At 48.4% G+C, this 24,456-nt stretch overlaps 1 protein-coding gene across 2 annotated transcripts in view; it reads left to right on the top strand.

Moving 5' to 3' along the window:
* The first annotated feature begins 373 nt into the window (after positions 1-373).
* The window catches only part of FRMD5 (FERM domain containing 5), a 147,525-nt gene continuing 123,442 nt past the window's right edge, over positions 374-24,456 (top strand). For both annotated transcript variants that reach the window (XM_060260255.1, XM_060260254.1), the window contains exon 1: positions 374-497. In XM_060260255.1, coding sequence (XP_060116238.1) covers positions 396-497 — 102 coding nt within the window. In that variant the 5' untranslated portion in view covers positions 374-395. The remainder of the gene's footprint in view (positions 498-24,456) is intronic.

The raw sequence follows: 24,456 nt of genomic DNA, 5'->3' as shown, positions 1-24,456 counted from the left end.
TGCGTGGCTGCCTCGGGGTGCGAAGGCTTGGGGAGCGCTGCTCTTGGGGCTTCCTCCCCCCGCGGCGGGAGCGCGTGCAGCTGCTGTGGCCCGGGCGGGCTCGGCGGCGCCCCTTTGTTCGCGCTGGGCTCTCTCTCTCGCTGGCTGCAGCAGAGGCCCCGCCTCCCTCCCCCCTCCCGGGGCGCCATTGGCTGCGGCGGCCGCCGGTCAGAGGGGGCGCGGCGGCGGGATTGGTTCGGCGGGGCCTTGGCGCATGCAGGCAGGGGCTCTCTCTGCGCTTTGTGCAGCAGCGCGGCCGGAGCCCCGGAGCCAGGCAGGCAGGCAGCCGCCGAGCGGGCAGCGGGCACGACCATGTGAAGCCGGGACTGGAGCCTGGGCGGGGCGGCGCGGCCAAGATGCTGAGCCGGCTGATGAGCGGCAGCAGCAGGAGCCTGGAGCGCGAGTGCAGCTGCACCGTCCGCCTGCTGGACGACTCCGAGTACTCCTGCACCATCCAGGTCCGGGGGGCCGGCGGGCGGCGGGGGGGGGGGGTGGAGGCGCCGGCGGGGTTCCCCTTCCCGCAGCGGCTGCCCGGCGCTGAGTCCTGAATGCCAGCTCTGCAGGCAAAGGGGAGCCTTCATTCTGCCGTGCATGCAGCGCCTGGCACCGTGTTCCTTGAGGACTAGAAACACAGCGTTACATTTCCGTTTGTCCTGTTCTGCGGTGGCGCTGATGCGAGGAAGACACTTGCAGTAGGTGGCTGATTGGGGGGCGGGGCGGGGGGGGAGGTGTTGGACGGAGCTGTTGAGGGAGGGGTTCCTTCCAGTAAATCTGGCACTTGCCTTCAGCAAGCTGGGCATCCAAGGTCACTGGCTGCGGGGGGGGGGGCGCTCTGTGTGCCCAGGGGAGGAGCATCACTCTTCACTTTGTTGCCTCTGTGGGCCTTTGTGTGCCTTGGAAGATGGCCCTGAAGAAGGCGGCGGCAGGCCAGCCCAGCAGCGCTGGACAGCACCAAGGCCCAGGTCTGCGCTGGACTGCCCTGCACGAGGCGCTGACTCTTCCAAAGTGGCCTCTCCCAAGGCCCAGCGTTCAGCACACAAAGGCCCAAATGTTGCCATCTCAGAAAACCATCTGCTTCCTCCCAGCCAGTTCCCTGCAACATGCTGGTGGCAGCCCAGCCCCATGGATATTGCTCAAAGTTGGAAATCACTTTCAAGAGCCAGCCCGCTCCAGTTCAAGAGGCGCTTTGGACTCGTTTCTTTCTCTCCCAGTTGCGGGGACAGTCTAGATGTTGGGGGTAAATGTGGGACAGGGTTTGGAATGCTTTTATGCCTCACTCCAATCTTCAGCTTGCTGTTGGATTTTGTCTGTGTGCTCTTGGTAAGTCCAGCACGGCACAGGTGTTTGTCAGAACGAGAGCTCTGCATGCAACAGCTGGCTCCAGGAGGTTGGTTTTTTTAAAACGGCTGAACACAGTAACTTTAAACAAGGGGACTTGTCCTTCCAGCAGAAGGGGCGGGGGGACTCCAGATTGCTTGCTTTGGCAGTTTCATGCAGAAATTTCCCCTCTAATCTGGATGGATGTGGTTTTTTCCTTTCCTCTCATACTGCCACTATTGATTGTTCATTTTGCTTAAACTCCCGATGGGTTTATTTCTGAACTCAAATCGGGATAGGTTCTTTATCGCGCTAGCAGTGTGAACAAGAGTACAGACCGATTAGCAGAGTGTGGCCCGAAGGGACAGAGTGCTGCGAATTTGGCTGACAAAGGAAGCCGAAGGGATGGCGCAGGAAGATTGCCAGCTGAAGCACTGTTGTGTCCCGAGTGCAAATGGCCTGTTTGATTTTCGTGATGCCGCACAGCGAGAAGTGCCTTCTGCGAGTAGAAATAATTAGCTGATGTCACTCTCATCACTTGGATGGCTGCCCTGTGTGAGGAGGGAGAGAGAGAGAGAGACGGAGCCTGTATGTGCTGCTGATTTAGTGTCCCTCCAAACCACAAGCATTCCTCCTAGGCCACTGGCAAAGGAGGTGCACATAATGAGGCGGTCTGTCCTTTCACGAGCAAGCAAGAGACTTTGCTGCCTGCAAAGGCTGTGAGGCTAGTGAGGAATTCTGAAGGTCATTCGCCTAGAAAATGCAGACGCCTCTCCTTCTGCCCTCAAATTCAGGGATTCTCTTTCATGGGGCGCCTTTGCGTGTGTATTCTGCGCTACCTTTTGATAGTGTCAGTGCGCGGAAGGACTGCGTTTTCTGTATGATATTTCACAGTTTTAATTGGGTAAGAACAATAGGCTTTGGAAGACGTAGCTTGAACGTTTAACGACTGTGTAATCTGAGCACTTAATGGCTGTGCAAATTAAAAGTTTAGCAAAGGTGGTACTGTGATTAAAGGGGTGAATACGTGTAACCCATGCTTGCTTTTCTGCTGCAGTTGCGTGGGGGTGGGGGCAGTACCGGAGCCTGGTGGTTGGGTGCATCCTCTGCTGCATTGGGTCAGGCAGGCCTTTACAAAAGAGCCCCAGTTCATCCAGATAATCTGACTGAGGTGCAGCCTATCTGAGAAGGGTGTGTGTGTTTGGGGGGGGGGGGTGATCAACAAATTTTTGAGAGCCTCAAGGGCCAGACGGGTGTATAGAACAGCCTGTGGACACCTCAGGTGCAAATGAATCACTGTCAAGGATGACTGGGAATGAGGGGTGGAAAGTGGGGGCTATGAGTCCCATCCGTTTTGCAAAGCCACACTTTTGCTTGTGTGTGTCTGGGAGGACGGCTAGAGGACCAACGCGAAGCATGCCATGTGGTGATGTTGCAGCAGACATGGAGATGAAGAAACAGCGACTGAGTTGTTGTCTGCCCTCCTCATTCAAAAAGCTGCGTCCAAGTTTAGCAGCTACCACTACCGGCGGTACCCCCAAACAGTTTTGGGTCCATTAAAGGCAGTATGCTAAGGAGAGTGTAGCAGTATTTAGGATTGCATTTTAAACCTCCAGAGATGAATTCCGTAAGTCATGCAGGCGCAGCTGTTTGCCGCGATAGGTGGGACCTGCACGTACAGGAGCAGTATAGCTGATGCTGGGGATGAGCTTCGCTTTCATGGCCTGCTTATGAGCCCCTGGAGCATGCTGATGCTGGAATCCATGAGTTCAAGCCAGAACTGTAGCCTGCTGATTTTTTTGAGAGAACGAGGGAGGGAACAAAGACAGCACAAAGTGTTCAGAGCATGGCCTGCGGCTGGCTCCACAGCAGCCCACCCCCAGTGGCACAAACAGCAGTGGCGGTGGGGGCGCTGGGCTTTATCTGTAGGAAACCCAGTCTGTGTGCCACTCCCACGCACCTGCCTCCGTGCCCCAGAGCTGAAGCTCTGTACATCCATCATCACTGGCAAGTAACATCTTTTCCCAAGCACGTGCACCAATCCTGTCCCCCCCAACAACAAAAAAAAAGATTGGATGCCATGCGGTGCACTTACAGACCTGCAAGTGGCGTTCATACTGTACGGCATCTGGTGTGTTTTGGAAGAGTTACTAGCAGCAGACACAGTTGTCGTAAGCCATCTGGGGTTGCAGTCGGCTTTCGCAAGTTGGGGGCTTCTGTGCAATTTCTTTTTGCGCATCGATAATGGTTATGCACTCGTGTTTGAATGCCATTCAACGGTGGCTCAGTGGTGGAGCATCTGCTTGGTAAGCAGAAGGTCCCAGGTTCAATCCCTGGCATCCCCCAAAAAAGGGTCCAGGCAAATAGGAGTGAAAAACCTCAGCTTGAGACCCTGGAGAGCCGCTGCCAGTCTGAGTAGACAAAACTGACTTTGATGGACTGAGGGTCTGATTCAGTATAAGGCAGCTTCATATGTCCATATGCCATTGGTGCCCCCTCAACTACAACTGTGATCCATCAGTCATGACCCTGACTGGAATGTGCACGTCTGGTTTGGAACAGCCAGATGCACGAGCTGGGGTGGTGGTGGTACGATCACTGTAGGGCCCGTGAGTCAGCTGCCGGTCGGTGTCTGGATGAGAGTTGTTCTGGGGATCCCTCCTCCCCCCTTGAGTTTTGTGGTGGAGAAAGGTGGGAAAAGAATCATAGCAGATGTTGTGTTCTGTTGTATACGAGCGGCTGCCCACTCTTAACAGGCTGAGTCTGTGTATTTGTTGCAGGGCACATTTGAGTGCCGTCTGTTGTTTCATCAGAACGACTTTTGGGTTTTTGACTTCCAGGCCTGCAAACCTCAGCTCACTTATCCTTGGGTTGTTTGCCCCAGCTGGGATGCTAGTGGGAAGTGTGTCCCCCACTTCTCCACAGCATTGAGATGCTTCCGTATACCTCCAAGTTTCCTCCTGTCGTTCCTGTGGTCTTTCCCAAACCTGATCACAGTGTTTTTGGGAAAGATGGCAGCAAAGCCTGGGTGTCATCCATGCAGATGGGGAAATCTGGGTCTTCTCAGCCCCCACCCCCATTGGCATCATTTTGCCTGCTCTGGTGCACGGTGCCAGCCATTCCCCTTCATCAATATATTTTTTTAAAATCAACAATTTGATATTGTAATATCTTTTTAGTTGTCTGAATTTTCTGCTTTTATTTAATAAAATCTCTAACCCTTTTGTGGCAGACATGTGCCTTTCCGCTTATATCTCTGCAGTGAAAGAAGCTAGAGATTTTTAAAAAAAAAATGGAATCTGGGGATTTTGGCAGCTCTATAGACTAATTTGTTATAACTCTACAGCATCATAACATATATAACAGTATAACATTGCTAATTTTTAAAAACAACAACTGGAGAAGCACCTGCTGGGAGGGAAAGGCCCCTGCCGGGGGGTGGGTGGGATGGGAACAAAGAAACTGACACGTGGGAAGCTCATTTTGCTCTGGAGAACCACATATTTCCATCCTTGAGTTGTTGTCTAACCTCCTTTTTCAAAAAGCTGTTCAAGTTCAGTGTCTATCACATGGAGATGGAAAATATCTCCCTATGGTTCTCTACCTAGATCAGGGGTGGCCAAACTTGCTTAAGGTAAGAGCCACATTAAAAAAAAAAGAAAATCAAATGTTTGAGAGCCACAAGACATGAACACCAGACCTTGGAGGGAAGGATAATAAATGGAGGGGACGTAGGAGGGAGGGAGAGGTTGAAAGAAAGCAACATTTCCCAACCCACCGGCTGGCTTGGCTTAGATAAGTGATTAAAAGAAAGAAAAGCATTCTCCAAGGTAGCCGAAGGGGTGGTGGGAGCTTTGAGTGCCACATAATATGTGTGAAAGAGCCACATGTGGCTCCTGAGCTCCCCTGATCTAGATCTTAAAGCCAGTAGGCTGTTGGACCAGAAGAAAACAGCAGAATAACAAGAAAGTACTGCTGTTCAATATTTGTTAAAAACAGTGTTTAATTGCAGCAACTACACATCTAACGTTATACCAAAATCCACATCCATTAACAGAGACATTAAATGACAGTTACAGGAGTGAATAGGCGTCTTATTCAGATGAGGAGCCAGAAATTGCCTTCTCAGATCGGAACAGATTATACAGAAAAAGGAGAAATGCTCAATAGCTTCTGCTAAAGACCTACCACAAATACAAACTCTAGATCCCCTTTCTTGACCTGTAAATCAGGGGCGTTAAACTCATTTGTTATGAGGGCCAGATCTGACATAAATGAGACCTTGTTGACCTGGGTGATGTGTGTCATAAAATGTCATGCCTGGTAGCAGAGATATATAAACTTTATAAAGGGCACAAACAAATACAAAGATTTAAAAAAAAAAAACACCCTAAAGCATACTTAAAATATTCGCACACTTGCAATATTTTGTTTACAGTCTCTTATAACTGACGCCTCTTGCACTGAATTATTGCATCAAATAAATAATAATAAATAAAATCTGGGGACAGTGTCTGTGCTATAGCAATCTTGTGTATGCTGTCCAGGTTGCAAACCTACCTTTGATTTATTGACATTCATACAGAAATCTCATGGTCAGTGCTTAAGACCCAGCGGAAAACATGAAATGGCTGGGCACTGAACTGTCTTCTGTAGCTCCTCTGCTATTGAGCAAGCCTGACAAAGCAAGCTGTGATGCAGAAGGAAGCAAGAGAGAGGGAGAAGGAAGCAGACTTGCTCGCAGGCCTGATAGGAGCCTCCGGGGGGGGGCTCATTTTGCCCCTGGGCTGCCTGTTTGACACCCCTATCTGTGAAAGACAGCAAGTGGAAGTGAATTCATTCTTGCAAGGAAAAAAATTCTGATAGCACGGTACCATAATACTATAGGAGCTGTTCCTGTTGGCAGTAGAGGAGAGGACTAGCAATAATGAGTTTAAACTAAGGGCAGGATGGTACTGGCTAGATATTAGGAAAAAACTTGACAGGAAGAGTTGTTCAGCGGTGGAATCAGCTACCGAGGGAGGGGGGGAGCTCCTCCTCACTGGCAATCCTTAAGCAGCAGCAGGACAAACACTGCTCAGGGACGCTCTAGGCTGATCCTGCATTGAACAGGGGTTGGGACTAGTTGGCCCGTATGACCCCTTCCAACTCTATGATTCTCTGATTCTAAATAATATGGTAACTGGTATTGATTAAAATATTAATATCCAAAGTACGTGGGTGAGCACTTCTCATCTTGAAAACTGTACAAAGACATTCTGTTGTAAAGCAGCCTTGCACACTGTGTTTGTGAAAATAATGTCCAGCGTGGGCAGCAACTTAAGGTGTTGCAGTTAGTGTTCCCTCTAAGATGAGTTGGGGTGAGCTAGCTCGCTGTAGCCTCCAGCTAACAACATTTTTATCTTAGTTCAGGAAAAACGGCAAACTAATGTATGCAATAACTCACAACTTTAATGTCAGTCGCTTTTGAAGTAGAATTTTCGCTCACAAGGCAGCTTAGAGGGAGTGTTGGTTGCATTCTGCCACCCCATGGTTTCCTTTTCAGCTGAGCAATTCTTTTGTCTGTTACACCTCACAGATGGACCAGGGAGACACTTTCTGGGGAGCTGGTGCTCAGGGAGTTTCATACGCTGCCCTCCCACACACACACACACATGTCCTTTGTAGAGGATGGGAGCGCTTGAGCAAGATAGATGGATTTCTCTGTATCTGGCAGGAAGTCCGGAGCTGGCTGCCAGGAAGATGGATGTCCTGGGAGATGCAAGAATACATGAGAGGCACTTGGGATTTGACGCTCAGATTTGTTCATTTTTCTTTTTCTCCCTAATGGAAGTTGGGAATTTTGGTTAAAAAGTAGCATTAGATTTTCTTTTCCAACCTAAACATCTGCCAACTTCTTGCTCTCTGACTTCAGAGGAGAGGTGGCATCATGTCTGAGACTGGGCCAAAGGCTACAGTGGGCTTTAATCTAAAGAGGGTGGTCAAAAGCATTGCTGAGGTCTTTCCTTCTGGATGGGTACCTCAGGACCTCTAAGGTGGTGCCACGGCAGGGCATGGGAGGGCTTCTGGTGCCCCTTTGTCCTTTGCTAACATGTTGGCCATGGTGGGCAGTCCAGCTGACCAGCAGTGCCTTTGTTCCAAGGGAGTTGGCTCTGTAGAGAGCATCTGTTGTGTACCTTCTCATGTGTGAACATGCACAAGTAGAATGAAACATTGTGTACATGGCTTCGCACACCAGCGGATAGGCTGTGGCAGTCTGTGATGGGTGCTGTGCACGTGCCAGCCCCTGTGTTGGGCTCAGACGACTGGTCTCCATAGCTGTCTCTTTCGCTGTAGACCCCCAGCTCTATTCTAGCCTTATGTAGGCCAGCCCTGGAGGAGAACTCCATCCCAAATCCAGCAAGATTACAGCGTGACCTCATTAAGCTGGTCACTGTCTCCATAGAATCGGAAATGAAATTGCAGCAGGCAGTGAAGCAGCAACGCTGGCATGTCCGCAACAGCTGGAGGAGCGCAGCAGTGCCGTTGCTGCCGTGGGCTGCTGTGGCATCCGGGAGCCCTGCAGGTGGATGGGATTTGGTCTGTGATAATTTGGGTCTCGCCTGGGCTCGGTTGCCGTTCCTAGATTCAAATAAGAAAGCAAAGCTAGAATACCCGGAAAGCAGCAGTGATGTTGGGCCTTGAATATTTCATGCCCAAAAGATGAAACTTTTTGCGCTCCAAATAAATAATGCAGCTTGATGCACGACGGTCACGGCACACCAGCCACCTGACGGAATGTCTAGCAAGGGTAGGACAGGCCAAGGCAAGCAGTGGACGGGGCGCAGCGATCACTTATCAAAACCATTTACATCCCACCTTTCCAGTGTCCAAGGCGGCATGCCCATTAAAAACATAGTCGAGAGACACAAAATATCATACATCAAGGTAAAATGGCTCCTGCCAACTGTCAATCAGAGACATTCATTAGCTCCTTCTGCTAAAGGTGCAGTAAAATAATTCTGCTTTGCATCTTTTAGGCTCTTTTCACATGGGTGCTGCTGGGAAGCAGGGTTTTTCCCCCTGGCCACGTGGCAGAGAAGGCTCTGGTTTCCCCATCCACGTGGCAGCCATTTTTCCTGCCCCAGTCTGCAGGCAGCCGCTCTGTCTCCTCCACCGCTGAGGAAGCTTTTAAAAACATTTGTTTCATATTATATCAATAGGTATAGATTCTGTGAATTCCCAGTTGTGATTTAAAGAGAAAAGTAATTCTCTAGCTCTTTCAGGGCGTTTTCGCACTCACCTTCAGCCGGCGTGACCCCCCTCTTCACCGCGCAGGATCTGCGCGGATTTCGCACTAAAAGCCGCGGAGCAGCCGGAAGAGCCGGAAACTCCCGGCGCTTTTGCGGCACAAACGGAAACCGCCAAAAAGCAGTTTCCGTTTGCGCGGCTTTTGCGCCGGGCGTTTCCGGCTCTTCCGGCTGCTCCGCGGCTTTTAGTGAGAAATCCGCACAGATCCTGCGCAGTGAAGAGGGGGGTCGCGCCGGCTGAAGGTGAGTGCGAAAACGCCCTCAGTCTGTTTGTTTGTTGTTATTGTGGTCCTTAGACCAGACATACAAAAGGAAAATACAAACATACAAGGTATCCAGGATTTAAAAAGACTTAAATAAAGCATTTAAAAAGACTGTTTAAAATTTCGTCTGAACTCTAGCTCTTTCTGTTGTGGACATCATAGGATCATATAATAATAATAATAACTTTTTATTTGTATCCCGCCCTCCCCGCACAAGCGGCTCAGGGCGGCTCTCAACATGTAAGTGCAATACAATATAATAAAATCATATAAAACAATAAAATTATCTTAAATCAGTGTACAGTTACATTTAAAATTAACATTAAGGTGCTAAATAGATCTTAAATTCAGTAGAAGAGAAGAAACATACACAGCGACGTTATCTTAGTTCAGCATGGGCGAAGGCTATTCTGAAGAGGTATGTCTTACAGGCCCTGTGAAATTGATTTACACATTGCAGGGCCCGTACTTCCTCCGGGAGTTGGTTCCAGAGTAGTGGGGCCGCAACGGAGAAGGCCCGATCCCGGGTGGTCTTTAATCTGGCCTCCCTTGGCCCAGGTATATTCAGCTGGTGCTTACCAGCTGACCTCAGTGCTCTCTGGGGCTCATATAGGGAAAGATGGTCCATTAGAGTCCTGGGATGTGAAGAGCTTTCAAGGTGACAGACCTCCAGTTGTGCCATTTGTGCTACCTGAAGTTTCTGAATAGCTTTCAAGGGCAGCCCCACATATAACACATTACAGTAATCTAACCTACAGATGACAGTGGCGTGAATCAGTGTGATGTTGACCTGAGCCCACAAAAGATGGACAATATTCACATGAGGAGTGGAAGCTCTATGCATCTTCCCCGGCACCAGAGCCTTTGGTAGACGTGGCCGTCATTCTTTTACATGAGGGTTAGAAACCTGGTTTTGTTTTAATGGATTTAAAAAAAAAAAAATATTGCAAGATATCAGATGTCATGTAAAATATCTGAAAGTTTCCATTTGGACAGTACTCTCTGCAAGCACATAAAATTTCTGCCAAAAGTAATGTATTTTTCTATATTGGGGGACAGCTTGTTTTTGCTGTAGATGGAGGTGCTGTTGAAATCTTCCCAAAGCAGAAAAGCTGTGCAAAAAGAGCTGCCCACTGATGTCTGTTGCACTGGGCTGTGCGTTCGGCTTGTGGCTGGGGTGGGGTGGGGGCTGGCTGAGCAGGTGTGCAAATCTTTCTCTGTCACGGGGTAAGCGCCATGTAGGTGTACACTTGCCGGTTGTATGAAGAAGAGAGAGATTTTGGAGGCAGCTACCTGTCAGGCATGCTATTTCTGTGCATCAAATCAATACACTTATTGGAATCCGATTTCTTTCTCTTTGGTTCCGACAACTGTCCTTTCCCATAGTTGCATTTCAAAGCTCAACCCCCTCTTGCTTTTCTCACCTCCCTTTCCTCTTTCCCACCTCTGGTTAGAAAATGTAGGAATGCGGTAACTTTGATGATAGAGAGAAAGGAGGCGCCTCCCCCGAACAGTTCCCATTCAATGCTTATCAAAAGGAACAAGAATGTATGAGAACGAGGGAAGTTTCAACCGCAAGATAGTAGAGGGTAGTATTTTGCATAGTTGTAACAATTCACACATGCTTGTTATGTCTTGAGGCTATCTTTTCTATATCCTTTGATGTAGTCCTTAAAAACTACACTATGAGCAACTCTGTATCACTCTCAAGGTACTGCACCTTGAGCAGTAATGGATTATCAATAAAACAAGTCTTTGTATCCAACAATCGCTTGGTTATTCAAAATACCTATGCTTGACATTTTGAGCGTGATCCCACGTGGGAATTTAACGGAACTGGTAACTTTCTGACCGAATGATGGAGAGAGCTCCAGATAACAGTGAACTCCCTAACCCTCTGGAAAGAGGAAGAGGCGAGAGCCAAGAGGACGAGATCGAAGTATGGACCCCCCAGTGGCACATAATAGATGCTCGACAGGCTGCAGGGCGAGGGTGTCCCCTGCACGTGCAGCAACTTCTTGTCACACCTCGAAATTGGGAACTGCAGACCTCCACTACTCTGATGGAAGAGGCACCAGCGCAGAGAGAGGCCATCCTGACCTGACACTTTCACCGAGTGAGGGTGATGATCTGGGAGAGTGGCCTTAAAGCACTTGTGAGAGTGCCTGACCCGTCAGTGGCGAGGAGCGAGAAGAACCCCGACCCAAGGAAGGGGAGGAAGGTGAGGGTCCTGGCCCTGATGGAGAGGAAGAAGAGATCGAACCAGATGAGCGAGGAAAACTCCAGATGGTGAGAAATGAGTTGGCCAACATGGCAAGGGGCCTGAGGGATGAAATCCAAGCTAACATCACTTTCATGGCACAAGAAATTAGAAGGCAACTCGACCGAGTGTTGAGACCCGCCGACCAGAGGGGAATACCAATATAACCCCTGGGAAGGCAGCCGGCTGCGCCCCCGATACCAGCCGCGATGCCACCACCAATGGCACCACTACCAGTTCCTCGAGACTACAGTAGAGGAAGAGAGCTAGATGCTACATTAGATGGGGATCCCAAAGAAGTGGAGTACTTTTCCATCCAAGCCAATAGTTATATGCACTGTTGGGGAAATACATTTCCTGACAAATTCAGCCGGGTGGACTACCTGGGGTCGAAGCTGAGGGTGAGAATAACTGGATCTTTATTTTTTGTTCCATTGACTTTACTAAATTCCAAGCTAAAGAGGTATGAGCATGTGCGGGCCCTGATTGATTCGGAAACACCAGAGAAATAATTACCCCCAAGTTAGTGGATGCTCTGGGTCTCCCCAAAGTTCCCTTACCGCAACCCATAAAACTTGAACAGATGGACAGGACAGTAATGAAAGGGGAACCCTGCATGGAGCATACTCAAGCAGTGCCAGTAGGCATAGAAAATCATTGGGATACCGAACTTTTTGTGATTGCTCCTTCCACATCTTTCGACGTGGTTTTAGGAGTAGGTTGGTTGGCGAAGCATGAACCAGACATTAAACGGGGAGACCAAATCATAGACTTTACTGACAGTAAGTGCAATCGCCACCAATGGGATAAGGCTTGGGGTATGGAACCTCCCCCTAGGAATGAAAGACTATGCTTAACAGTAGAAGAAGTGCGCTCCATCCCCAAGGAATATAAGGATTTAAGAGGGGTATTTAGCGAAGATATCTTTTCTATATCCTTTGATGTAGTCCTTAAAACACGACGCTGTGAGCAACTCGGTATCATTCTCAAGGTACTGAGCAACAATGGATTATCAATAAAACAAGTCTTTGTATCAAATAATCACTTGGTTATTCGAAATACCTATGCTTGACACTACCAGTTTGATGGCTGGAGAAGAGACTTTCCTTTGTCTTTGAGGACTCTGTTTTTTTCCCCCAAGGGAAGGAGCCTGTATGGTTTCCCGCATTCCTGGTGCTGCTGCTAATAACCATGCAGTGGCAATGAGACTTCTCCACAGCAGATTTCCCCCACACACACAGTTTTCCTGCCCCAGCCCCCTAGCAGGAACCATTCTTCCTCCTCCAGGCTACCAGTGTGTTTTCAATTTTTTTTTAAAAAAGAATTGAATATTTTATTATAGCAGTATGTCTAACAGGATCTTTAAATTCCCAGTTTTGGAGTGAGTTGGGGGTTTAAAGTAAGCCTTGCTCCTTTTGATGTATAGCGGTGTCTTTCTCCTTTTATCTTCACAACGGGAGGGGCTAGTGACTTGGGGTTTTTTTAAAAAATGAAAGTTGAATTATTTATTTGTTTCCATAAATTTATATTCCACAATTTCCCGTGATGGGCTCAGGGCAGATTCCAATATAATAAAACAATTAAAACCGAACAATAAAATATCAGTACAGTTAAACAATTAAGAAGATGAAGAAGACGATATTCGATTTATATCCCGCATTCCACTCCAAAGAGTCTCAGAGCGGCTCACAATCTCCTTTACCTTCCTCCCCCACAACAGACCGCCTGTGAGGTGGGTGGGGCTGGAGAGGGCTCTCACAGCAGCTGCCCTTTCAAGGACAACTCCTGCCAGAGTTATGGCTGACCCAAGGCCATTCCAGCAGCTGCAAGTGGAGGAGTGGGGAATCAAACCCGGTTCTCCCAGATAAGAGAGCTCTGGCTGACCCAAGGCCATTCCAGCAGGTGCAAGTGGAGGAGTGGGGAATCAAACCCGGTTCTCCCAGATAAGAGAGCTCTGGCTGACCCAAGGCCATTCCAGCAGGTGCAAGTGGAGGAGTGGGGAATCAAACCCGGTTCTCCCAGATAAGAGAGTTCTGGCTGACCCAAGGCCATTCCAGCAGGTGCAAGTGGAGGAGTGGGGAATCAAACCCAGTTCTCCCAGATAAGAGTCCTCACACTTAACCACTACACCAAACTGGCTCTCTTAAAACAATAGATCAGAATTAATTTAGGACGGCCTGGATAGTGTGAGCACGTAAGGCATAATTATCATAGGCAATTTAGATTGCCCAAAGATATCAGCAGGATCGACCCCAGTCAAGACGGCAATCATTGCTGGGAGGCCAGTTAGATGGTATAATAAGAGGAGGACGCCCACTTGCCTCAACCATACATTGTTTTATTTTATTCTTTCAGACCCTACTTTTCTCTTCAGTGGCTTGGAGATGGGGGGTGGGGTAGAAATGGCTGCTGTGGAGACAGTGACAGGGGAAATGAGGGTGGGGGGGGGGGATAGCAGCTGTCCAGGTTTTACAGCAATCTTTCCCAAAACTCTGCAATGTGAGAAATGGTGTGAGAAGGAGTGGAGAAAAGCTGGGTTAACCTGGGAGGTGCAGAAATGTACCATGATGCTGTGGGGGAGCAGGAAGAAACACCGTTTCCTCGACAGTGTTGAACACAGGGCAGGTAACCTGTGTGGAAATGGTTCTGAAGATGCGGGCAGGGTCATGGCCAGCAGTGCCACACACATCCTCTCTCTTTCCATATCTGACTGGTACGCCTTCCTCCTGGGCCTTCTCTTGTCTTGGTGCATGAACACGAGCAGACTCTTGCTACTGGATGGATGTGTTTCTGCCTTGCATTGTTCAGCTCTGCCACTTGCTGCTTCAGAAGAAAGCCAATCCTGCTACGTTCTGCTATATTCAATAAAAGCGTGTCTTGATTGGAGCGGAAAGTGTGGGGGTTGCGGGTGAGCAGCTTGCATTTATTTGGCACCCTGAGATTCCAAGCGACGCCTTGGCTTATGTTCTGCCCAGCTTTGATAAGTATAAAGGATCAAAAAGCTGAAAGGTCAATTATATTCTTGCTTCTGCAGTATTGCTAACAATACTTAAACATAACAGCCCACACTTGAAGGAGGCCTTTACAGAAACCTTCAAACGCACGGATGTGGTTGGATATGAGGCACAACGAAGGAAGCAAGAAGAGCTGGGGGAGGACCTCTTTTCCGAGTTTCCTTTCTGGGAAGAAGTCATGGAACATCAAGGCTGTTCTGCCACAGAGAAGACAGCATTTGCAGCATACCTTGACCCTACATATTTTATGAGTTGTGTCTTCTGTGAGTGTGAAGCACGGGACTGTTTTCCCCAGAAGGTAATGACTTGTCACTCAAATTACAAAGTTTGCAGAGTGACACGCAAACATTCTTACAGCCTAGCTGATGTCCTGAGTGAAATGATCACGCCAATTACCGAGATGCTTTGACAGGTGCCACTTCCAATTACCCTGGCGTAGCTGGTCTCAGGGCATTTCACCACCATCTCGAGAGGGTTTTGCCAGCTGGTCACTGAAGGCAGAGACTGGGAAACTGGGACATGCAAAGGCAGGCTGACAAGCTCTGTTGCTGGAGCTGCCTTTTGGAAACACAGAAGAAGGTGGAAGACGTTTTGTTTCCAAGTAACACATGGCAGCCTCCCGCTGAGTTTTGCTCAAGCCTTTGGTCTGAGCATCAGAAGTCACCATGCCCTGTTCTGTCTCGCCTTCCCTCTCAGAGCTTCTGACTAATGGTTGCTGACTTCTTGGGCATGGCCAAGTCCATTTCCCTGGGATCTAGGCCTGGGTGTTCAACGGAGTGTCCCAGAAATGGCATAACTTCTGACTGCCAGCTGGGGCTGTGGTGGCGTCATGATCTCCGGCCCATATGTGGATGAACAAGGAATATACTTGACTGCATGATGTTGCAAGTGGGGGTTTCCCCACTGGGAACTGAGCGGGCCTTGTAAGTGCTTCTGTCCTGGCTTCCCTTTGGAAAGCTGCATTTCTTTTCCTGGAAAGAGCACCCCCACCTTTCCCATCCTTATCCCAGGAGCCAGTTTTTGGGACTAATAGAACAGTGCGATAGTTTGCTCCAACTGGCAGTGACTCTTTCGCATCCCTGGCAGTGTTTCTTTCCCAGCTCTGCTTCTCAAGAGAGGTCAGGGATTCAACCTTCTCCTTCTGCATGTGTGTTACCATTGCGCTGCTCCCTCTTCTCCAGCTCCCCACCACTTCACTGGTGTGTCAAAATTCTGGTGTGTCAAATTCTGGTGTGTCATAATTCAGTAGTGTTTGTTCCATTGGATGTCACCTCCCCAATACAAACAGTGGTGTGCAGTTGGATAAAATAAAAGGCCAGTTCAGTCATAGTCGAGTGTGTGTGTGAAAGTGTGTACATGTGCATGCAAAGTACCATCAAGTCACAGCCAAATTGTGGCAGCCCTGTAGGGCAAGAGTTCCCAACGTTTTTGAGCCTGGGGGCACCTTTAGAATTCTGACACGGTGTGGTGGGTGCAGCCCCAAAATGGCTGCCACAGCTAGCCTTCCGTCACACAGTGAAGATCCTTGTGCGGTGGTGGCAGCTGCCGCCAAAGCAATGTTTTTAGAACTTTGCACAGCCAGTCAAATCTCCAGTGGCCAATCGAAAGCCATGCTGGGCAAAAGCCCCACCTGGGCCCTCCCACTTTTAAAAAACATTTGGTGGGTGACAGGAAAGGTGTCAGTGGGCACAACTTTGGGGACCACCCCCGATGTAGGCTTTTCAAGACCAGAGGTGGTTCTGCCGCTGCCTGCCTTTGCGCAGCGGCCTTGGACTTCCTTGCAGGTCTCCCATCCAAGGGCTGCTTGGCTTCCGGCCACACTTGAAGGGCAGTCCTTTACAAAGACTGAGCAGAGACTAAGCACTGAGCTTGCTGCTTTCTGCAGAGAAGGTGTGCAAGCACGTTGTGTCTCTTTAAACGGTTTGCTGTGGAGGCAGCATGTCCCTCTGGCACTGTGTAGCCGAGGGAGGGGCTTTTCTTGCCATTATAAACAAGCTGCTTGTGTGAGGCTCTGTTGAAGCACTGGTTCTGAGCACTCCATATCCACCCTGGCTAGTTCCTGCTCGCCAGCCCCAGAGACAGTCTTCTGAGTGTCTTACCCTCAATGGGCAGTTCTTTGCGATGCTGCTTTGGTTCCGGCCCTCTCGGAGACTGATGCTGAGCAGCTGTTGCACAGAAATGAAAAGGAACTCTGCTTAAATCAAGGATCTGAAAGACCCCTGTGCCCTCAGCAAGCACAATCTAGAAAGCGGCCTTGGACCCCACATGGCAGAATCTTCCTCATTAGCTAATGAAGAAAAAACCCCCCGAATCTTGTCTAAATTCTTCATCAGCTCCTAAGTCTTGATTACTGCATGCACTTTTGGTCACCATAACTGTATTTAAAGATTTACCATTTTTCTTTGTTATTTAAATGCTCTGCTCAGAGCCTCTGGGGTTGAGGAGGCTGAAAACCCAAATAAATCCAGAGATAACCAGTTGAACAGCAGCTCTCCAGCTTAATGATTTTTGTTAGCTGGGGTCAGAGCGTCTGCTCCAATTCTTGATTCCATGTGAGGAATATTTGGTTTACCTGTGGTTCCAAAGTCACTTTTGTTGCTAAATATTGAGTCTTCCTTCCCATCCTGTGATCTGTATTTTCCCTTGAAAAATTTCATTGACATCTCTGGAGTTGGTCTGTAGCCCTGGGGCTTCATTTCAAATTGGAGAGGTAAGAGTGGGTACTTGTGAATTCTGGGCCTCTTCCCAGGTCGCTGGGACTTCTCACTAGCTCATTGGGGGCCTGTAATTGCTGAGCTGATCCAGTTTCAAGCTGAGGAAAACAAAGTGAGCAAAATGAAGTGAGCAAAACGAAGAGGAAGGTGACTCTAGCAGTAAAGAAAGTGGGAAGATTCCCCCCCCCCCCAATAAACTGCCAAGTATTTTGTCAATAAAATAGATGGAGTAAGTGTATATTAATTATGCATGGGGGTTGTAATTATGAAAAAAAAAATTAAGAGGAGCTATTTGTTGTTGCAAAAGCTGTACATTTGTATGCACAGTCTAAGTAAACTTGGGGGAAGGGGATAGAGGCTTGGTTGTCCAGTCGTGAATTTGGATTAAAGCTCCAAAGTGCTTATGCCCAGAATTAAACTTCGTTGGTCTTAAAAGTGCCTCTGGACTCAAGGTTTGCCAAAGTGTGCTTGGGAGGCACATGTGACTCTTTCACCCATATTGTGCAGCTTCCAGAGGGCAAGGAGGAACTTAATGCAGGCTTACTCTCAAGTAAGCATGTGTAGCATTGGGACCTCAGCCAGCCTCTGAGTGCTGACCCATAGGTAGGCAGCTATTTCTGCCTTGTATGAAGCGGGGAAGGAGGAGGAAATGGACAGGCTTGCAAGCTCTTCTCTACCACAGAGGTCGCCTGAAGACCTAAAGTGAGGAAAGAGAGTGCAAGAGCTGAGGGAGCCACTGGTAGGAGGAACAGAATTAAACAGGCAACACAGTGTTCCCCCTTAGTTTCATAGCTCTTGTAGGTGCTGTATTTACTAAACTTGGTGTCAAGGCAAAGAGAGATTCATAATGATGCAAACAGTGGTCATTGATTATTATGGTATATGTGCGTTTCCTTCTCCCACTGTTGCCAAAAAATAACTCCCTTTGTTGGTCTTATGGGTACTATTATTCCCAACTTTTGTTTTTTAAAACGTCTCCTCCTAGCATGGTTGGGATGTAAAGTGCATACACATGTATTTTATCTTTCTGTGAAAATAAAAGAGTTTTAATAAAGACGTGTGCATGACAGTATATGTCGCTTTAAGGCTTCTTGAGACTGGTTATATGATTATGTAACTCCTGCTATACAGGTGTAAGTAGAAGCATGTGAGAAACATGTGCAACTCATTAGCCAAATGAGCAATGGAATTGGCTGGTGGGGGTATAACAGCAGTAGCCACACTACTACCTATTGTGGAGAAGATTGGAGAGTTGGAGGATTGGAGGAGAGTGGTGTGCTATACTGTTGGATTGATGAATGACTTGGATTGATGGACTGTTAACTGACTATTCTTCTGGACTGTGATTATTGTACCTTTGAACTGGCTGGACTGACTGTGAGTGACCTGACAATTGGACTGTACTTGACTTATGCTTATTGCCTGAACCCTAATATAACTATTGAACTGGCTGTCTGTGAGTCTGTATTCATTAGAACTCTAGCTGAAGTTGGGCTGACCAGAGTGCCCTACGGGATGTATTCCAGCACACTCTGTCAGTGCAAGGCTTTTTTGGTAGAAAAAGCCCAGCAGGAACTCATTTGCATATTAGGGCACACCCCCTGATGCCAAGCCAGCCACAGCTGCATTTTTGTGCATTCCTGCTCAAAAAAACCCGCCCTGTGTGCGAGTAATATTTGTTCATGCCTTGTGGCTCTCAAAGATGTGATGTTTATTGTGTGGCTCTCACGTTAAGTTTGCCCCCCGCCCCCAGTTCTATAACAAGCAAAATTGACTTTGTGACTTGTGTGTAAACTGGAGAAATGGCACGCACTCTGTTTTAGTGTCAATGGTGACTCGTGAGCCTAGTTGGTCTTAAAGATGCAATTGACTCCTATTTTGTTCTAGTCTGCTTCAGTGAGAGGGCTAACCAGCTGAAAACTGGGCAATGCAGATCTGTTTTGAAAGGCATGTCCAAGTGTTGACCCGTCTGGCACTCCATCACAGCCCTCCCTTTGTTGGTATTCTGTGGATCTTGAGAGAAAAGAGGAGCCATTCCGGGGCTGCTTGGAGGGCCCAGGGTCGCTATGGGAACAAAGGGGGTGGGGTTTCCTCGGTGATGGAGGCAAAGATGCTCGTTACTTCAGGGGGGCCTGAGTTGGAAGTCTGGCCTGGGGGAGCAGCAGAGAACGCGCTGGTTGTGGTGCCTTCTGTCTGGGTCCCTATTGTCAGAAGCAATAAATAATCACCTGGGCCCATGAAGCGCTCTGATGTTTCAGGCCTCAGCAAATACCCAAGTGGGTTTCTCTGGCAACTCTCCGGATGGAGTATAAAACATGGAGTTTGGCAGATACACAAATGGGGCACATAAAGCAGGGGCCAGAAGGACAGAAGGGTAAGCTTGGCAGGCGTGGGAAAGGGGGACGACATGCCACACTCTGCCCATGGCCTCATCCCAGGGTCGCTTACACCATTTTAGAAGCAGTTGTTGTTTTTCAGAAATTGCCACAAGGCCCCAGTCTGGATTGGACTTGTGGTGTAGCAGCCCCAGGAACTCTTCCCACCCCCAGTGATGTTTCATGTGCAGAAACAGCCCTCCCCAAGCTAATTTCCTGTGTTGAAACAGTGCTGGGGGTAGTTAGTTCTCCACTTTTGCTGCTCTACGTGAAGAATTCACAAGGAGCAGCAAAAATGGGGACATAATTGCTCTCTCCCTGCCCACCCTGTGCTGTGGTGGCATGAGAAAATGGCTGTGGTGGAGGCGGGAGCATGTTTGGGCTCGCCGTTATTTTCCAGAAGCCATTCCCCTCAGCTGCTGTCTGCCTTCAGAGAGCCTGGACTCAACTCTTGGAAATGAGAATGTTTCATTTTGTCCTGAGTTTGTCATGTGTTTCCTTTGGAAGGTGCAACCCTGAAAGGGAAGATGTCTGTCTGCCTGTCTGTCTCCTTCCAGGTATTCACAGTGGCAAGCTGACAAATTGGTTTTCCATTTTAAATGTCTCTTTCACCCAGGCCTCGGATTCAGTTGGAGCTCACAGGAGCACAGCTCCTGAGCCTTTCTGAGAGTTCCACCTCCTTGTCCATTGAATAGTATGTGCAGCTGCATAACAATCCCTGGATGAGCTCCACCAGCACCTATTTTTCTGCAAAATGACCGCTGCTTTCACCCCTTTCACAATGAAACCTGCAGTTCAGAAGAGGAGGGGGTATGCTGTGCTGATGCATTTCCTCTACTTGTGTCCTTGTGAAAAGTATTTCTGTGTTTCTGGGAGGCTGTGAGACATTGGAATTGCCAAAGTTAGAAGCCACCAATCAGCACTCCAGGGTTATTCAAGTCCTGGGCTTTTTTCCTGTTTGCCTATGCTCCAATCACTTTGTCTCATTCTAGTTGTAGGAGTTGCGTTTCAGGTCCCCAAGTGTCAAGTGGCTTTGCTTGCAATGTGTGAGTCTTGAGAGTCAGTTTGGTGTTGTGGTTAAGTGCACAAACTCTTATCTGGGAGAACCAGGTTTGAGTCTCCACTCCTGCACATGCACCTGCTGGTGTGACCTTGAGTCAGTCACAAGTTCTCACAGAGCTATTCTGCTCAAGAGCAGTTCTGGGAGAACTCTCTCAGCCCCACCTACCTCACAGGGTGTCTCTTGTGGGGAGGGGAAGAGAAAGGAGATCGTAAGCTGCTCTGAGACTCCTCTGGGTAGTAAAGGGCAGGGTATAAGTCTAATCTCCTCCTTCTTGGTGGTGGAACTGGAGTTGTCCAAGGGAGGTTTCCAAACCCGATAAGGCCTGCCAATGTTTCCTCTCCCGATGCAAAATTGGCTTCTTTTTCTAGCCAGTTCAGCAGAGCTGCTGGCTGCACCCTGGCTGACTCTGTCTTGCAGGAGCTGCACCAGGATGCGGGAGGTTTGTGCAGTAGGCCCGTCCTGCTTCTCAGATACTGGGCTGCCTTTCCTGCCCATGAAGCTGGTGGTTGTGTGGGGGGAGGCTGAGATGCTTTTGTGCATCTGGCTCTGCTCCTTAGGAACCTGACTCTTGGGACTCTGGCACAACCGCTCGGTTCTGCTGTGGACGGCATGCAGTGCATTGTCCCCTCTGATGATTCACTGGCTGCAGGAAGGGAGATGGGGGAAAGAACTCATGTGGGTTTCTGGTCACAGTTGTGGCATCCTCTTGGATTTTCTTTCTGGTTTTTGGAAGGTGCTTTCTGCCTTTCTCTCTTTTGCCAGGCCTAAATCTCTCTGGTGCTGGTTTTGCACTGGGATTGTGGCTGTAAATTTCGTGCAGCCTGGTCCCAGAAGCCGAATGCAGCTGCAAGTATTCTTTCTTGGTGGGAACTGGAGATCAGCAACTCCAAAAAGGTGGGCACCACTCAGTGGAAACCTGTCCTTTGATTTGATTTCAGTCCGATGGATTGAAGTCCTGATTTGAACCTCTAGTCATTTTTTGCAAAAAGCTCATGTTCGTTGTTTGATGTGAAGAACAACAGATACTAAGGTTACAACTTTGAGACAAACTCAAGTGGTATGCTCCATAACTTGTGAAGAGCTGGGCAGCAGAGAAGCCTAAGATGGATTTGGGGGCCTGAAAGAACAACAGAATTTAGAATTTTTAAATGTATTGATGGGAACAGGGCTTTTTTTTGTAGCAGGAACTCCTTTGCATATTAGGCCATACACCCCTGATGTAGCCGATCTTCCAGGAGTTTACAGGGTTCTTAGTACAGGGCCTGCTGTAAGCTCTTGGAGGGCTACATCAGTGGGTGTGGCCTAATATGCAAAGGGGTTCCTGCTACAAAAAAAGCCCTGGAATGGGGATAAAGATGTATGACTTGACACATTTTTTAATTGCTTCCACCAGTTGTGAAACGAGCAAGCAAATACACCGAAATATTCCACCACGTGGCTACCGTCATTGCAGTCTGCTTGTCAGTTTTCAGTAGAAGCGCTTTCATGCAGGTACCAAAGTGAAGCCTGGAGCAGGCTGAAGACTTGATTTCCATTTTTAAACTTTGGGGAGCCCTGTGTGAGGGAGCCATGAGCCAGCAGGTGACGAAAGCTGCTCATTCCCACCAGCAAAGATCCTTGGCGAGCGATGCTTGTTTTGCATACCGTGTACGAAGCAAGGGATCTGTATATCCTCTTTTGGAGTGTACTGCGTGCACAAAGCCAACTTGAAACTGAAGTCTAATGAAGTATGCTTCAATGAAGCAGCTGTAGGCAGTCCTTTGAATGGAAACCTGGGGGAGGAGGCAGAAAGAAACCTCACAGAGGGCATACTTGGTTGTCCTTGAAGTGTATCAAGCTTCTAGAAAGAAATATAAATTCTACCTCCACCTCCAATTTTCTGTAGTCATTATATCTAAGGCCTGGAAGATCACAGTGGGCAGTGTTTTAGCTACCTTCAAGGTGCATTTTATAGTCTCATCCCTTACATACCTGGACTGTGGGTGTCATCCGGTTTTTCTGAGGTGGGCCACTTCAGTGTAGTCAAGCATGCATATTTCTAAGCACAATGGTGGATTCTTAAACAGAAAGGAGGCCGTTAGTATCCACCGCCTCCCTCCCTTTTCTTCAGAGGTTGGGCAAACAGTAATTCCATCTAGCCCAAGGATGTTCTCGCTGCAGCCAGGCTGTAAGGTGCCTCTCCCCCACATTCACACAGACAGCTCTTATCAGGTCTGGAAGAAGTGTGAGAAATGGAGATGTTTTAATAATCCACATTCTTTAGTAGTAAGCTAGATACTATGTACTAACCTTTGAACCCGTGACTCAAAAAGCATCTGTATGTTATCCTTTGAACTAATCCTATATAGTAACAGTATAATCATGTATATGCCATTACTTCCAAGGATTCTTGGTAAAGCTTGGTAAAGCTTCAGAGTTTCTACAATAAAGCAACTTTTGATTTCGCAACAGAAGACTGATTGAGAAATATCGATGCTTGACAGGTTGGGTGCTTGGACTCTTATCTGGGAGAACCGGGTTTGATTCCCCAGTCCTCTACATACATCTACTGGAGTAACCTTGGGTCAGTCATAACTCTGTCAGAGCTGTTCTGTCAAGAGCTCTCTCAGGCCCACCTGCCTCACAGAGTGTCTGTTGTGGGGAGGGGAAAGGAATGGAGATTATAAGCCACTCTGAGACTCCAAGTGAAGGGCAGGGTATAAATCCAATCTCCTCCTACTACTCTTTTTCTGCTGCTGCGGCAGCAGCATTGACTGGTTCACACTTAGTTCACCTGAGATTTTGATAATTATACAACAGCAACCTAATGGTTGCAACCACTAGGTCAGGCTGCCTCATGTCCAGATGGAGCGTGAAAGAAATTAGCAGAAGAGACAGGCTCTGCTTTAATGAGGCCCCATGAATCCTCAAAGGGCCACTCAGCCCTTTTAAAAAACTGTGGTGCCACAGACCTGCCTGGCTAACCCCACCAGAATGTGTGGAGTCCAGTCCTTGAGGTGCATTTTTTGTGTCTTGGAGCCGGCAGCATCAGAGAAATAACTGAAGCATGATTTTACATTCCATAGGTTTTGCCTACTTATGTATTCACAAACACTCTGCTGACCTGGTGATCGAACCAGATGTTGATGGGCAGATGTGGGTGGGCAGCAGCCAGATTCTTGGGTGAAATGGCTCAGTGGACCCTTGCCAACTCCAGGTTGGGAAAGTTCTGGATATTTGGGGGAGGGCAGGGTTTGGGGAAAGGAAGGAGCTCAGCCATAAGGCCATAGAGTTCACTCTCCAGAATGGCTGTTTCCTCCAGGGGAACCGACCCCTCTAATCTGGAGATCAGTTACAGTACTGGAAGATAATAATAATAATAATAATAATTTTTAATGTATATCCTGCCCTCCCCACCGAAGCAGGCTTAGGGAGGCTTACATAACATAAATGCATTATTACAGTAGTACAGCAATAAAATTCATAGCAATTAAAAGTACAATTACATCTCCAAACCCCACCTGGAGGCTGGCAACCCTACCTTTGGCCTGTTCTCTTTGCAGCCCTGTGCGATTTTGGGTATGATCAGGGTTTTTGCAGTTTTGGGGGGTACACTTAAAAATGATTGCAGTCGAACCATTCTGAAGGTGTTTACAGGGAACGTGGCATCTGTCAGCTTCATCCTTGGGTTGTTGGTGTCTGAATCGTCCTTGGCCTTGTATGAGAGTGGGATGGAAACTTTCTTCTAGGAGAAGTGTCCTCTCTGGCCTCTGGTATATCTGGAGGAGGAGGGAGTCAAGACCCCCTAGGCTTGCCAGCTGGATCTGTCCTCTGCAATGACTCCCAGAAGCTCCTCACCTGCCACAGGTTTTGTTAGGCTTGAAGGTGCTGCTGGAGCCTTGCTCTTCTCTGCAACTGTACAAGGTTGGGCAGACTTTGTATTTAGCGACTTGGTTCTCCTTCCTTTCTGAGCCTGGCAGAACCACGCAGCAGAGGTTCCAGCTGGGTCAGCAGCAGGACTGCTGGGGGGGGGGGCTTTGCTCTTCCCTGGGTGCCTGCCTGGCTGGCTGGTGCTAAGACATGCTGAGGCAGGAGTGAGAATTCTCCTCTTCTCTTTCCTCTCTTCAGCAAAACAGAAGCCAA

The sequence above is a fragment of the Heteronotia binoei genome, chromosome 19 (genome assembly GCF_032191835.1).
Source record: "Heteronotia binoei isolate CCM8104 ecotype False Entrance Well chromosome 19, APGP_CSIRO_Hbin_v1, whole genome shotgun sequence".
In the NCBI taxonomy this organism is placed as follows: Eukaryota; Metazoa; Chordata; class Lepidosauria; order Squamata; family Gekkonidae; genus Heteronotia; species Heteronotia binoei.
The sequence above is the reverse complement of the archived record's forward strand: the minus strand, read 5'-3'. Positions and strand labels throughout refer to the sequence as shown.